Here is a 16,404-nt window from a genome sequence, read left to right as displayed (position 1 = left end):
ATGTTTCCTTAACTTAGTTTTTTAAAATACTTTAAACATGCAATTACTATTTTAAAACTTGTATTTTTTTATTATTCCGTTTTTTTTGTACTGATGCTTCATACTCTTGCACTATCCCTTTTGCTGCATTAATACGGCTCTGGGGTGAATAAAGGAATATTTGAAATGACTGAATTACATGACAGCTGTTGTATACTATGATTTATTACAGAACTCGATCATTTGCATTTATTGCCATTCTCACAGCAGCACAGAAATGCCTTGCTTTTCTCTGTGGCTGAAATATGAGAGGCTGAACATCATCAGTAAAAACCTGTGTGAAACACTGAGGCCATTAATCTCTCTCTCAGTCCTATCCTGTGAATGCTGACCAGGCACTTCCCTATCCTTCGTTGCACGTCACAGCTCACAATCCTCATTATAAATGCTATTAATAGCCAATAAGCTATCAATGGTTCATTTTACTCACACAGTGATGTAGAGGGCTACCAGCTAACACAACTTCAGTGGTGGATGAAGTACTCTTTCATTGAAGTAAAAGTATATATATATATATATATATATATATATATATATGTGTGTGTGTGTGTGTGTGTGTGTGTGTGTGTGTGTGTGTGTGTGTAAGAAATATTTAACTATTTTATCTTCTTACTTCAGTAAAAGTATACTAGTAGCAACAATATGTATTTAAAGTATCAAAAATAAAAGTAGGCTGCTCATTATGCAGAAATGGGCCATTCAGTGTTATATTGTTATTATTATTTAGTTGTGTGATAAAAATGATTAAAAACATAAACCTGGCCAGTCAAAGGATATCTTAAAATTCCTCCTCCTGAGGAAGGAGACACACCACCTGTCCTCCACACAGCTGCAGTGGAGGAAAGGTTGGTTCGGACTCAGTCCCACCTCTCTCACCGGCCCTGCGCTCCAGTGTGTCGCGTGCGAACTGCTGTGAGCGCGCGCGCTCAACATGCCGTGCGTATCGCGTGATGCAGCAGTGCCGCGCGGCGTCAGAGAGAGTGGGTGGATTAATGCGTGGAGGAGAAAGCATTTTACTCATTTTCCCTAACGTTAGTGTGGCACATTTAATCCTGTTGATTGTAACATCCAGGAAACACGCCGGTACAACCCGAGCATCAGGCTCTTCGCGCGCATTCAGATGTGTCAGCGCTGGCTTGACAGACTGCGGTAAAACTTGCGGCGCATTCGCGAGCATCTCAGAATGAGTTTATGGCTTTGCGCGTGCCGGTGTGACAGAGTATGTAATTGACACGGGGATTACTCTCACGAGAGCTCGTCTAAGCCACATCCATCCATCCGGAGGAAAGTTCCTCTGCAGAAGAGGCGGACGAGCAGCGCAGCCTCGCTCAAGTCTCCTCCATTTAGCCCTCTCTGTTGCCGCTATGGTGTAAGGCGGCGGTCCGGTCTCTCTGGAAACAAGGACAAACCTCGCAGTGGTTTCGGTTCTGACAGTGTTATGCTCGACTTTCTGTCTTTCACATGGGCGAAGACGAGGAGCCGTTCTGCGCCCAGACTCGCCACGGAGCAAACGAAGCAAGCGGAGATAGCGGAGCATCTGTGGACCCGGACCGAGAGAGGAGATACGCGGAGCTGTTCAAGCAGCTGGACTTGAATAAAGATGGCAGGGTCGACATCAATGAGCTGAGGACCGCACTAGCAGCCCGTGGTTTACACCAGGGGGAGGCAGAGGAGGTGAGGCGACGACCGGTGTTATTACTGCAGGCTAATGCTAGGGCAGGTGCACACACGCACGCGCGCGCGCACGCACTTCAGCTCCAACGCACAGGCTAAAACTCTAGCTAGCCTGCTCGGTCTCATTCACATCTGCTTTAGTGGCATGAGGGAAGGAGACATGCAGTGCTGGAGTGGACTAGCTATAGTAAAACAGACCATGTTCACTCATAACTGCAAGAAACAGAAAGACAGCAAAGCACACAGCTGCAACACCACACACAGCCCGTCTGAAGCCAGCTCACTGCAGCCCAGCCTGTCTTTATGTATGAAGGATGGCACCTGTGCAGCAGTGGCAAAAGTTGCACATCATCTTTTTTGTGTCAGTGCCTCAGTAAACTTCACTAAATCATCAGCAGCAGGTATTTGTCTCTCAGTTATGTTGCCTACATTATGTCTGTTTTACTGTCAGCACTCAAGGCAAATTCAGAAGAGCTGCCACTAACTTTTAAAAGCATGAGGTTGCAGTCTGACCCTTAGATAAAAAGTCACGTGAGGAAAAAATCAGAGTAAAAAACTGCTGCTGTGAACTTTTTCTGGTATGTGATGAAGATGTCTGCTGCCTTGATGGTCCAACGACAACTCTGCAGTTTTTAAAACGGAGCGAGGTACCTGAGGTACAAACCATAAACACTTCTAAAAAATACAGCAATCCACTTTGTGGTCAGATACTTAGCAACAAGTTATCACAAGTTTAACCACCTGAATGCCAAATCCCATTCAGTAAGGAAGCTTTTTCCACACCGTCCATTTGCAGGGTTCACAACTCAATTTTAATTTCACACTGGTCACAGCCATTGAAGAAATAAAGAAGTGAGGCAATATTCAATCATAAAGAGACAAGAACCATCATTGTCTTTTCTGGTATTATAATATGAGTTTAGCCATTATAAAAGAACATTTTGAGGTAATTTGTACATTTGAATATCATTAATTTTATCGTCACCATCTATTTTTACATGTAAGCTTTGTGTGTGTATAATCATTTCATGCTAATGTTAAAATAAATTATTGATCAATCTTTTCTGCAAATACACAATTTTAAATCCAGCAGTGACTCTTGACTTCAGTCCCACAGCACTGAATGAACAGAATGAACAGAATGAACAGAACACTGGATAGGATGGCAGGCACAGGAGCTGGTCCCTTACTGGATTTAACTAGCTCTTTTTCCCAGCAGGACCCTTTTGAGTCCGTTCACTCACTTAGTAACCCTCCTAATTCCATTAAGAGATCTTTCCAATACACAACCGTGAGTTGAGACACTGTTCAATAACGTATGAGAGCAGTGTGTGGGGTTCCACTCTTGTTTTCTCTATTACGACCAAGGCAACCACTACACTGTGAGTGCCACGGGTCTTTTTGTACAACGGCTAAAGTATAAAATAGTCCCATTCCAGTCTTTCAGCTCTTGCTTCTTGCTTTCAAACCAAGTTTAATTATTATTAAAACCTGGCTAAGTTGTCAGAATGAGAAAATGACTCAGTATCCATTAAATTAGACATTCTATCCCACAGTTTTGACCTTGTAAAGCTCACAAGTTTGATTTAGTAAGTAAAACTTTTGACCTAAAGATGTCAACATCATCAAAAGTCAAAAGTGTGACAGCATCATTTGATTTAGTAAATCTCATCCATCATAAACTTTTCGCTTCAAGTTAATAAATAGTAATAAATATATAGTAAACAAATAGTCAACTCATAATTTTGACCTTGCATGGATATATTTATTTTTGTCTTTCCCAATCCCAGTTTTTTCTTTTCCTGGCAATGCCATGCTTCCATACGGCAGACACTGGCAGAGTGCTGCAGCTGCTGTTTTCAGCTGGACATTTTCACTGGGCCATCACTGGACATGAAGGAATGTGCTGCTTCATAGTATTGTCCATTTGATTGCTGTTTCACTAGAAGCTGCTGTTGTAAAATGCCATAAGCAAATAAAATCACATTTTTATGTTAAGGCTCTGACTTGGATAGGTGATGGAAAGTTAAGAAAGTGTTGAGATACATCTCGATGCGTCTTTTTCCCTGCAGACATTCTGACTTAGTAGAGGCATAGTAGAATGTGACTAATGAACCATGGCTCGGTACTGTTCAGGTGACTGACATTCACGTTATACAAAGTTCAGTATCCTTTTAAAGAGGCAAACATTCATTTACAGTATTCTTATTTATTTTCAATCTCAAATGTTTATGAACAGACAAAATGCACCCTCAGCATTTGTACATACAGCAGTATTAGTATATGATATGATGTCTGAATAATTGAGAACCCTGCCACAGACTTCAGCAGGTCATTGTTTTTCTGCCTGTAATAGAAATAGCACCATCAAACAGTGTCGTCAGGTGGTGGAAACTGTTGTAGCATGTCATTAATTAACCTCTTGCAGGTCAGTCACTAATTTGTGTGGCCTGGTTATAGCACCATATAAAGACAACCTGTCCCACTTTGCAGAGGAATCTAATGCTTAGAGAATGAATATTTTAACAGTCCGTCTGTAAAACAAACCAGCTACACCGCTGACCTTGGCCGACCAGTCTGGCTCTCGCTTGTCTCTGTCTTTGAGTTCAAAGTCAGTCAGTCATTGGAATGGTTATGGAGAAGGCTGCATGGCTCTCTTTCAGCACGAACTCTTACAGACATCCTTGAGGCCATCCACACCATCAACCAGAAGCCTCACAGCTTCAGGTGCTTACCATAACCCAAACTTTTAAGCCTGTTGTGCTTCCACTGTGTTTTACAAACCAAGACCTCAACTAAGTCATTAAAAAGGTGACAATGAGATCAACTATGTCACCTTCATGTGCTGTTTGGTAGGAAATATAAGTAGAAGTGAAGAAAAAAAGTGAGGGGCAGGGCTTTATGTGTCAGTTTTTAGCTGTGTCATGAACCAAACGTTAAATGGGATGATCTGGCCTTAACCTTGCACTGCGAAGCACCGCTCCTGTCGCCTAGCAACCGTGACAGCTGCAACTAACTATCACCTACTAGCTTGTATTTTTTTAACACACGCACACATATAATAATAATATATAAATAAATTATTATATTAACTCACCTCCTCTCTTCAGTCTGTCGTTCTACCACGTAATGTAGCAATTTACACACATGACACCCCCCCACGACTTGTCTGTCAATTACCCACTACAGTGCATCCCTCCCTCCATGCAAAATGCAAACAACACATAAACATACGCCCACCGTGGGGGTATGTTTATAGTGGGCTATATTAAATGTTAATGTAAACTTACACAATAACATTTTAATTTTCCATTTATGTATATGTTATTTGAGTTAAAATAAAAACTAAAATCCTACAATCCAATTTGCATTTTCATTTTCACATTCTCATATAGGTGTACCATGACCAGATTAAAATGAAAGTGGAAAAGCTGTTTGACATTTCATTTTCACAGCCTTAACCTGCTTTCCAATGCTTTTACAATTACATGTAAATGCTGTAGAGGGCGCTGTTTTGCTTATTTTATTTGAATATTGTCCACTTTAGACTAGGAAAAATCTTTGAAAATGAAATGTCAAAGAGCTTTTACATTGTCATTTTATGGGCTTCCATTCACAGCACTAGAATATTATATTAATAATGAAATTATTAGATAGATTTTAAGGACCTGCAGACCCTGTTATTTCACATACTTTATGTTGTAAACACTTGTATGGACCACTGTAATGAAAAAACAATGTATTTAAAATATATTTTATTTTCATTCATTCATTCATTGAACCTTTATTTTAATTAACTCTTTTAATATTTCTTTTTCAACAAATCTCTCAGAGAGAAGTGCCTTTCCATTCCTCCATCCTCTGCGACCTCATATCTTTCTTTATGAGCTGAAGAAGCTGAACAAGAACAAGCAAGTTTTAACATATCTGTTTTGCTTCGTACCACCAAACAAAAGCAGCTTGCGAAGCAAAATAACCAAGTTCAGGTTAGGCGTGGAATCAATCCAAACATTTGTACTGGACTTTGAAAGAGATAATGAACTGTCTGAATACCAAGCCCCTTAGTCTTTTAAAATAGCATCATTAGTTAATCAAGTGAGTTCAAATCCAATACTTACATTTAAAAGTGTAACCCTCTGCTGCTGTTACATTTACCGAGTCCGTCACAGTCCGATCATCACCAGCGTGCGATCAATGTCGGGATAGGTTGGATCCAACCCTTGGATCTCTAAATTGAGAAGAGGGCTGCATTTGGCAGAGTCTTTGAAATGGGACAGCTTTATCACTCCACTGTGAAGCATTCAGCCTTCAAACGATGCAGCTCCACAGATAACCTGTACATCCCACTGACAAAGCTCTCATTGGTTGTTTGTCCAACTGAGGAAACAGCTGTAAAACACCAGGGCCCATATTTATCAATCTGCTTAAAGTGAAAGTTTGGACTTAAATGAAAGTTACAATAAAAATCTTTCACTTTTACTCAAACAAAATATTCAACAAACCCTCCGAACTAAGCAGCAGAACATTTCCTTGTCTCTGGCTTCCAAAATGACTCATATACTGTAAGCTTTTGCACTCATCAGCCACCACTTTAAACACAAACGCACGCAGACGCACGCAACATGCAGAGCTTTGGAGAGACACTAACAGGGTTTGCAGAAAATCTGAAACTGTGTTGATGAATGTCATAAAGGGCTAATTATACATGAAACCCTGGAAAAATGAGGGCCAGCCAAACTTAACTCACTTCACTAAGTGTCCTCACTCCCAAAGTCTAAAAACCAAAGTGGTTCTCACAGTTTGGAGATACAAAGACATACACACACAGGGTATTTAGCTGTGAGCACTTTCTGACCTTTGAGGGCTCTTCTTTTCAACAGTGCTTTGTTGTTGACGAGTGTTCCCAGCAAACTCCTAAAATTACCTGAAGGAAAACTGAGCAGGATGTTTGTGTACACATGAGGGCTGAAAGGCTCAATCATTTCGAATATTTCTATAAAATTGAGGCACTTTGCGTCACTTTGTGAATTCCTGTGCAGTCGTATCAGGTGTGGAAGGTTTAAGGAAAACTTCAAATCAGTTAGTCCTCGCTCTGTGGCCCACCCGTCCAGCAGATTTCACTGAAGTCTGTTCACAGTTTTTTAGGTCTCCTAGTAACAAATAGACAAACAAATGTGACTGAAAACACAACCTATTTAAACACAGAACCACATTCCATCACTGGTTAACAGTCTCTAGCCGTTAGTTTAGAGCAGAAGAGAGTGAATGGGATTTTTGTACTCTCACCTCTTTGCTTTGAATATTACTATAGTTTGTTGAATTGTGTATGTAACTCCTTACATCTTTTTTAGCTATGTCACTGGACAGGTTAATGTTGAATGCAGGCAGGAAATGAAGATGAGAGAAGGGATGCTGCAGTAATATGGCATGCATCTTAAAAACTACTTCACCAGGACTAGGGCCCTGTGTTCAAACACAGAGGCAAAGCAGTTTTCATCAGGTGTCAGTTCGCATGTGTGAACCACCTGCACACACACTTTTTTAATTGTGACTGTCACATTACTCTACTGTTTCTGCTACTACAGACAGAAATGTTCATCAAGCAATAACTCTTGAAGTGATGAATTAAGAGCCTGTAGTAGGTGAATTCAATTCAGTCAGTTTCATTTTATTTTATTTATATAGCGCCAAATCACAACCAAAGTTGTCTCAGGACACTTTACATTAAGAGCAGGTACAGACCAAACTCTTTATCTACAGAGACCCAACAGTTCCCTCATGAGCAAGCACTTGTTCACAGCACAGTTCCGAGGAAAAACTTCCTTTTAGGAGGCAGAAACCTCGAGTAAAACCAGGATTTGGGTGGGCGGCCATCTGCTTCGACCAGGTGGGGTGTTGAGAGAGAGAGAGAGAGAGAGAGAGAGAGAGAGAGAGAGAGAGAGAGAGATAGAGAGAGGTTCGGCGTTGGACAGAAATCGCAGTTTTGACAGCTGTAATAGATTTGTAGGTAAACAAAGTACATATGGCATGATATATGCCTGTGTGATATACTTATGTATGTGATGTATTAACATATTAATAGCAAATGGTATATAAACATACAAATGTAAATGAATGAATAAATGAAGTGACTCTCACCTTAATGTTGCTGACATGTGCATTTCATGCTGGATTACTGTGTGGCACAGGCCCAGGGTCTTGAGGGGGCAGGCCTTTGTTTGAAGTGACTGTTAACATCTCTGACTATAAAGTACCAGAGCTCATTTAAAGTAGTGATGTAATGATTTTGCTCCTCCAATCCAATCCAGTTTTGTTTTCCGGTAGTGTTTTATTTTACAGGTCTATAATTATTACCTCTGTGAGGAGCTTATAATTAGGTTCTTTTCTTTTCTTTTCTTTTCTTTTCTTTTTTTTTTTTTGGCTTGTTGGTTTGTTTGGTGTTTGTCAGCAGGATTATTCTTTCACAGGTGCAGTAATCCTCTGGGGGGCCAACACATGTAGTTACTCAAACTGATCAGAAAGCAGTCATTAGGGAGCACTCTGGTTGGTGGTTTCATTGGAGAACTGGTGCAGTTTTAACATGACCACAATAACAACAGCACTTTTTTTCTCTGGAAAAAACTGGAGACAGTATTTCCAGCTAATTAATTCAAATTAAGTGCTAGTTTAACCTAGAGAGCACAATCCATCTTGTGTGTTCTTGTTTTTGAGAAAAAGATGGATTGAAATCACTCAGTACGATTTACAAAAAAGAAGACAGATAGAAGATAGAAGATAAAACCAATGTAAAATATGTAAAAGAGAAAGACAAAGATTCCAGTGAGTACAGTCAGTGTGTACTGATCATGTCTTGTTGCATGTTTTGTGGGTGATGCAGACCTTTAAACAGGCGTTGCTGCCAAAGAGTGTCGTGCAGTTTTTTAGTTTTTCATTTAGTAACTTTACTTGTGCTTCAGTGAAGGTGCAGAAAATGAACAGTATCTGAGTATCTGAGTGTGTTTTCCACTCTTCTGTACACAGGAACTAGTCTCGTATTCTTTGTTTCTCTTTCTCGCTCTGTCCTAATCAAGAGAGGAGAGATTATGTTTGCATCCAGGTAAGCTGTGGTTTACTTCTTGACTTTCAAGGGAGCACAGTGCCTTACATCCTGTCCTCTTCTCTCCTCACTTGTGTATCAGTTGCACTCTCTGTTTACACCCTGACCTCCGTCACGTCCATGCCGTCACATTACCAACACACCGTCATCTGCACATCCCTCCCTCCACCGTGTCTATCTGCTCCATCCCATCTTAACCCGTCTGTACGCTCTGCTGAACGACTGACGGTCCGCCTCTGCCCCCGCAGATCGTCCTCGAGAGTGACGTCAACCATGACGGGCTGCTGGACTTCCAGGAGTTCTCCCAGTACCTGCAGGCTCATGAGAAGAGGCTGTGGCTCATGTTCCACAGTCTTGACCGCAACAATGATGGTGTGGGCAAGCTTGACACCCACACCCCCACGCGCGCACACACACACACGTTCTCTGTCACTTTCTGGTGCAGTTCTTGCTTTCCAGTGATGCACAGAAATACACTGAATATCACCTTCATATGACATATCATACAGAACAAACAGGCTGCTGTTCAGACGTTTACACACCTTCTGTTCTGTCCTGTAGGTCGAATTGATGTGGGAGAGATCCAACATTTACTGCACAAGCTTGGAGTGGAGGTCACCATGGAGCAGGCCTCCAGAATACTGCAGAGGTACAGTGTGTGTGTGTGTGTGTGTGTGTGTGTGTGTGTGTGTGTGGTTACTTTATGTGCATCTCTGTTTCTTTATGGTCGCCTTCATCAAATGTGTGAGCTCAGCTTTTTTAGTTCAATTCATTTTTTTCTCTTATTTTACTCACTCAGGCCTGAAATGCACAAACAGGACCTCTACACATGTTTTAATGTGTGGAGAGATGTCAGAGCGAGTGGGCTGCCACATAGTCAGGCAACCCAAGCAGTTAGGGGTTGCAAAGCCTGAGGCAGGAGGCTGCTCTTTAGCTCATACCAATGACAATCTGCCCAACAGTTTTAAAAATATCTTGCCTTTGATCCCTGTTGACAAGCAGTTAATCAACCAACCAACCAGCTTCTTCATCGCTGTCCAAATTAATGCTTTCTAACCTTCTAGTACCTTCTATTAAAATGACACTGACATGTTAACAGCGTTCTGTTTAATTGTGTGAGAAATGAAGTATTTAAATTGTTTAAAGATGGATGCTTGAAGCCATAAGTGATCTGCTGATGGTGGCGTACTGTATGTGTTCTGATCTTCTGCTGTAACTCTGGCTCCCAGCATAGACAGGGATGGCACTATGACCATTGACTGGACTGAATGGCGTGATCACTTCCTGTTCAACCCTTTCCACAACATGGAGGAGATTGTCCACCACTGGAAACACTCTCATGTGAGTCACCAGCTTCCAGTTAAAGATGCCGACAGTGATAGCATCCTGACACTAATTATTGTCTGTACTCTTCTGACCAGGACAGGACATACGTAGTCTTGAGTGATATAATATATGGTCAAAGGAACTGGAATCAGTTTCTCAACAAAGGGCTTAAGGATAACTAAATAAATGAAGGATTAATAAATACAGATTACATTTCTAATGTTTTCACAGATGTTTGACATTGGGGAACATCTGACGGTGCCAGATGAGTTCTCAGAGCGGGAGCGGCGGTCAGGTCTGGTGTGGAGGCAGCTGGTTGCTGGAGCGATGGCGGGGGCTGTGTCCCGGACAGGAACTGCTCCTCTGGACCGCCTGAAAGTCTTCCTGCAGGTGGATCATTTCACTGCCACTCTCACTGATATGCAGAGTTAAATGAAGGAACTTTTTAAGCACTGAAATGTAAACTACACATTGTGTATAATAGTGTCTCAATAAATGTATTGTATCAGATCAAATAGAAATAATATGGACCATGTCCACAGTGACACAAAGTGAAGCCTCAACATTAGCCATATTATCCACAACCCCCATTATTTTGTTTAGCTAATTCTAATCCCAAAATCCAAATTTCCCAAATTTTAAACTCACCATCTGTCAGGTTACTGATACTCCAGAGATAAGACCTTAGGCTGCGCATCATTACAGTTGGAATATATATTTATCTAGTGTGTTTTAAAATGGTGGCAAGTGTCCAGACTGTATCTCCACACACTGCCTCACCCCACCAGTCAGACCAGCAGGAAATGTTATTTAGTGGGCTTTTTATTCACAGGCTCATCATTGTTTTTAATTCCTGTGGAAAACTGAGAGCCGTTTAGCTTTCAGAGTCTGAAGCTCACTCAAATGCCGACCCAAACACCGAATTACAAAAATGAACAAAACACATGGTGGGTGTAGTTCAGGTGGGTGGTTGGAGCATTTCAGCTAAAACGCAAAGACTGGTTCTGCCTGTGTTTAAAGCTTTAAATGTCAACAGCCATTTATGTAACAAAAGAATGACTGGCATTGATCATCAGCAGTCATAAACCTCCTACTGGGTTATTATGGTCATTTTCTCCAAAGAACCAATGAAATATTACTAACTGATTACTGACTAAAAGTTTGAACCAGTGTGTCCAGGCAAACCTCACCAACACCACTGAGTCAGTTTGCAAATTTCAGTGACAGCATCGCATCTTTTCCTTTGTATTCTATTTTTTGTCTGCAGAGACAGGTCACATTCAGTGCAGATTGTGATAAGATAACTGAGCTGGCACTGTCTGTGTGTTCAGGTGCACGGCTCTACTTCTCGGGGGATTAATCTGTGGTCCGGACTGAGGGGGATGGTCCAGGAGGGAGGTGTCTTCTCACTCTGGAGAGGGAATGGCATTAATGTCCTCAAGATTGCCCCTGAGTCTGCCATTAAGTTTATGGCCTATGAACAGGTTAGTGCACTCCTATCAATTAAAAGCAGAGAGAAGATCTGTCATCTTAGCTCATCTTGGAACATCATTAGAAATAATTGTTAATTCAAGGCCAAATATAATAGTTCCCCTGTCTTGCATAAAGTGGATCAATCTGATATATGTCAGGATAATGAAAATCTTCCTCTCTTGCTGCATCCTATCACTACCACTCTTCTTTCATGCCATGTGCCTTCCCCTCCACCTGTTCCTTCTCTTACTCTAGATCAAGTGGCTGATCCGAGGCAGTAAAGAGGGAGGCAGTTTAAGGGTACAAGAGAGGTTCATTGCTGGCTCTCTGGCAGGAGCTACTGCCCAGACCATCATCTACCCCATGGAGGTCAGTTTAAATGAGTGGAACTGCAAGGTTCATATTAAGACAGGGGTTTCACATGTCGGAAGGGCCTTGTCTGTACAAGTATCCAGGAAATGCATCAGTGTATTTTATGCAGCGGTAAATTCCAACTCACTTCCAAAGCTACTGAGCAGGTCTGAGGGAGAGACTGGGGCATCTCTACTGACGACATAGAATAGCAGGAAGTGTCGATCAATGCTATGGAAACTTCTGTTTTGTAATCATATCAGATGAAACAAATTGATGATCAAACTGTTTAGAATTATACATCACACGCATACAACACCTGCGCTCAAAAACACAATGAATGCTCTGCTGTATGTGTCATTTATTATTATTTGTTATGAGGTTATTTTTTACTTTTCTAGATTTTGACATGTCATGTCTGAGCTGTTTTATTCTGTGTTATATCTGAAAAATGTAACATATATAGTATTCTAGGTATGGAATAGTGTTCTGTTCTGTTCTGTGTCCTGAGCTGCTTTAAGTCCAGCACTGGGGCCGATCGGCTCCCCACTTGCAGAGTGTGTGAATAGCAGAGCTTTCTAATGTGGTCTTTTTATTTATATCTCCATCTACAATGGAGAAGCTTTGGCAGCAGAGAGTCCTGAGTTCTATTGTACAACAAACAGGAATGGCTTTGAACTGAATAATGATAATGATACAAGCCAGACTCTACAAGCGCCTTCCTATCTGTCCTCACCATCTTAACCATGTCTTCTTTGCATTGTTCTGCTTTCTTTCTCCCTCCGTTGGGTAGGTGCTGAAGACCCGTCTCACACTGAGGAAGACAGGACAGTACTCAGGTATGGCTGATTGTGCCAGACAGATCCTGAAGACAGAGGGGGTCCGGGCTTTTTACAGGGGCTACCTGCCAAATACACTGGGCATCATCCCCTATGCTGGCATCGACTTGGCGGTGTATGAGGTGTGTTTACATGTGTCTGAAGTGTGTTTTTTTTTCTTTTATTAGATCTTAAGAAATAGAGCTCATTAATATATAGTCTCATTTTTAAAAAGGGCTCGGGTTTTCCGAAAACAGCTGCTGACTATAGTTTCAAAGAAGGGGGAAATACTGCATTTGTTGGGGACTATTTTCAACAGATTAATCCGCAGTATTTGGGGTGCCAGGATGGTGTATATATGGGATTTAGTCAAATTAAATCAATGTATTTTTCGTAGTTGATCATCAAATCAAATCAAATCATCAACAACAGAGAGAATAAAAGCATAATATGACAGACAATATCTTGCTTTCAGATATACACACATGCGCTCACACACACACTCACAAAACACACACACACATGCACACACACACACACAGTGCTGAGACATGGCAGGTAACTGAGGAACCATGTGAGGAAACAGCTATGGGAGCCATCCACACTGGGAAGCGCCACAGCCTGCGGCCACCGGGAGCGCCACCACAGAGACCACCACTTAATGCAGAGCCGCCCCAGTCCCTCGGGCCCAGGAGGCCTCCGAGGCAACGGCCCCCATGGGCAGACCGGGCATACACCCCAGTGTGGAGGCCCCCCATGAGGAAACACTGAAGCTAAAAACTAAAAGACTAAAGAAAAAATAAATAAATAGACAAATAACCAAATAAATTAAAGATAAAAGCAGGTATAATGCACAAAAATTAAAAGCTTTAAGAAAGTTAAAAATGTAGAGGAAAAATAGACAAATAAATAACTAATAAATAGTAATAAATAAATAAAAGTAATAAGATTTTAAGATGTAGTACTGATAAAGTGCATAACTAAGAACAAGTCATAAGAAATATAAGAAGTAAAAATAGCATAATAGAAGAATTCAAAGTTTAAAAGAGATCAGTTAAAGGCCAAACCAAAAAGGTGAGTCTTGAGCCTCCTTTTAAAAACATCAACAGTCTCTGCGGTCCTGATGCTCTCCGGCAGGCTATTCCATAGTCGAGGGCCGTAATGGCTGAATGCAGCCTCCCCGTGGGTTTTTGTATTAACTCTAAAGTCCAGTGCTGGGGGACCTCAGGACCCGCGAGGGTTGATATGATAAAAGCATGTCAGATAAATAAGTGGGCCCAAGACCATTAAGACATTTAAAAACTAATAAAAAAACCTTAAAATCGTGATGAAAATGGCAAAGTTTGCACATTTGTTAGTTCGTGTCTCATATGAGAATAAAATCCAGACAGGATTCAAGATATTTTCACACACTAAGACTCTGGTGACCAAATGAGAATGAGTGGAATTCAGGACAGGGGGGTTGGTGGTGTGCGTGGTCACATGGCCACAGTGGCCGACGCCTCCAGTACATTACATTCAGTGTCAGTGAACAGTAAAACTCAAAAGTCAACACTGAAATTATTTTTGTTCATGAAGTCAACTGTCACTAGGAGAAAGAAACACAAAGCCAAATTATTTCCTGTAGAGTTTGCAAAAAGCTTTGTTTGGATCTTGCACAGCGGCAAAAATCCATGAGACTCCTCCTGGTACCTGCAGTAACGTTCAGGTTTGGATGTCCTCCAGGTCCTTGGACAGGGACAGGTCCTTCACGTCTGTGATGGATGCTTTCATTTCTCTCTGTAAATGCTTTAATTCAACAATGTCAGAGCTATGCCTCTCCGTCGAGATTAGTTTTTACAAGAATAGTTCATGTATGCTGCTGATATTTACATTTCTAAAGGCTACCCGGCAGGCCCTGCAGCAGCCAATGGGGAGCAGGAACAGTGCCAGTGTGCGGGCAATACCAAAGGAATGTTTCACAACGATCAGTATTTCATGTTTTTAGGCTTTAACTAATAAAATCATGGGTTAAGTCCAATTTTTGAGACAAACTGGACATGATTCAGGAGTCAGGATAGCTGCTCTGAATTCCAGACTGTGCCACCGTGTTAGCCATATCACAAATCTGATTTCAATCAGTTCCAGTTTTCCTGGGCTATCAGAGTTGGCTCTGCTCCAGTTCAGAGGGTGGCGGTAATACCCCTGAAGATGTTTGATGAAAGACCAGAAGAATAACTTGCAGTTTAGTAATGTAATTGCAAAACTAACGGTTTAGCTAGCAAGCTATCACACAAGGTAGATCACCTGTATGAATAGATACGAGCAAGATTAAAAGCTGTTATTTTGTCTTTCCTCCACTCTCCTCCTGTATTTTCTGTCTTTCTAACTGCTCATGCTTAAAGACTCTGAAGAACGCTTGGCTCCAGAGGTACTGTGTAGAGTCAGCAGATCCAGGAGTTTTGGTCCTGCTGGGCTGTGGTACCATCTCCAGCACCTGCGGCCAGCTCGCATCCTATCCCCTCGCTCTCATTCGGACACGTATGCAGGCACAAGGTGAGACATTCTGTAGATTCAGACCTATTCCACACATAGTGACCATGAGAAATGATCCAGAAATGAATCAGCTTCTTGTACGAGCCCCTGTAACCTCCATCATTCCTCATTTTTCAGCCATCACTGAGGGGAAACCCAAGCTGACTATGATGGGCCAGTTCAAATACATCATAACTCATGAAGGCGTGCCCGGCCTGTATCGAGGCATCACCCCCAACTTCCTCAAAGTCATTCCAGCTGTCAGCATCTCCTACGTGGTGTACGAGCACATGAAGAAAGTCCTCGGGGTGGGCTATTAAACTGAGACAGAGGAGAGGGACTAATGACAAGAAGGACAGACAAGGCAAAGACTTCATTCTGCTTGTGAGAAGAAGCAGAGGAGAGGTCCTGATGCAGCAGCTCAGACCTCTGAAGAAAAGAAAGGAAGTCTAAGATGAGGGGAGAGGAGAAGAGAGCCATTAATCAGATGGCCATCGTACTGCTGTATGCTGCACTTCCTGCTGACTCAGTCAGGTCTAAGCTTGTGTAACCTATGGTTAGTTTGCAGGTAGATCATGTCTGTTTGTGGAGTTTGGAGAAGAGAATGAGGTAAATGTTTGTCCTCCCTGACACCGTTATGCCACATACATGCATTTATTCCCAGTCAGTGTATTTGGTCCAAATCATACAGTTGATCAGCTCACAAAGTAGTGAGTTGCTGGATGATACATGGGGTTACAGAAAAAGCTGATCAGTAAAACCATTAAAACCAGTTCCTAAATTTGTGAAAGGTTTGAGATAGAGGAGAGGGTTCCTAAGTTACTTCAACCAAATTCTAACTGGTAAGAATAAGTTTATTGCTTCTTTAGCGAACTTGTGGTAAGATAGAATACTTCCTGAATATGACCTCAGGTACGTTGCACCTTCCTTCCTTCAGCTTCCTTTTATGCTTTCATTGCAGTCGACTGTAGTTTAATGCTCAACAGCAGTGAAACCCCGACTGTTTACCCTGCAGTGTTACCTAACCAGAGAGGACAGAACATTTACATCCATCAGTGCTTTGACACAGTGATAGAAATAATATAAGTACATCTACTCTCTCTACTCAGTGGA

General features: G+C 41.7%; 1 protein-coding gene across 1 annotated transcript; it reads left to right on the top strand.

Annotated features, from left to right (window-relative positions):
- Positions 1-1,500: 1,500 nt before the first annotated feature.
- Positions 1,501-15,611, top strand: slc25a23b (solute carrier family 25 member 23b). The gene is made up of 10 exons (XM_041957017.1): positions 1,501-1,713; positions 9,058-9,181; positions 9,371-9,458; positions 10,039-10,150; positions 10,367-10,525; positions 11,467-11,619; positions 11,864-11,977; positions 12,753-12,920; positions 15,162-15,312; positions 15,430-15,611. The coding sequence occupies exons 1-10, from the start codon at positions 1,501-1,503 to the stop codon at positions 15,609-15,611; spliced, it is 1,464 nt and encodes a 487-aa protein (XP_041812951.1).
- The last annotated feature ends 793 nt before the right edge of the window (positions 15,612-16,404 follow it).

This window comes from Chelmon rostratus, chromosome 17 (genome assembly GCF_017976325.1).
Source record: "Chelmon rostratus isolate fCheRos1 chromosome 17, fCheRos1.pri, whole genome shotgun sequence".
Classification (NCBI taxonomy): domain Eukaryota; kingdom Metazoa; phylum Chordata; class Actinopteri; order Chaetodontiformes; family Chaetodontidae; genus Chelmon; species Chelmon rostratus.
Note: the sequence above shows the minus strand (reverse complement) of the source record. Positions and strands in the feature narration are given on the sequence as shown.

What these genes read in the sequence shown, in the direction of transcription:
- slc25a23b (XM_041957017.1), top strand. Translation starts at nt 1,501, where the DNA reads ATGGGCGAAGACGAGGAGCCGTTCTGCGCCCAGACTCGCCACGGAGCA. An exon ending in TCTTGACCGCAACAATGATG is followed by an intron (nt 9,182 to 9,370) that starts GTGTGGGCAAGC and finishes TCTGTCCTGTAG; the next exon opens with GTCGAATTGATGTGGGAGAG. An exon ending in CCATCATCTACCCCATGGAG is followed by an intron (nt 11,978 to 12,752) that starts GTCAGTTTAAAT and finishes TCCGTTGGGTAG; the next exon opens with GTGCTGAAGACCCGTCTCAC.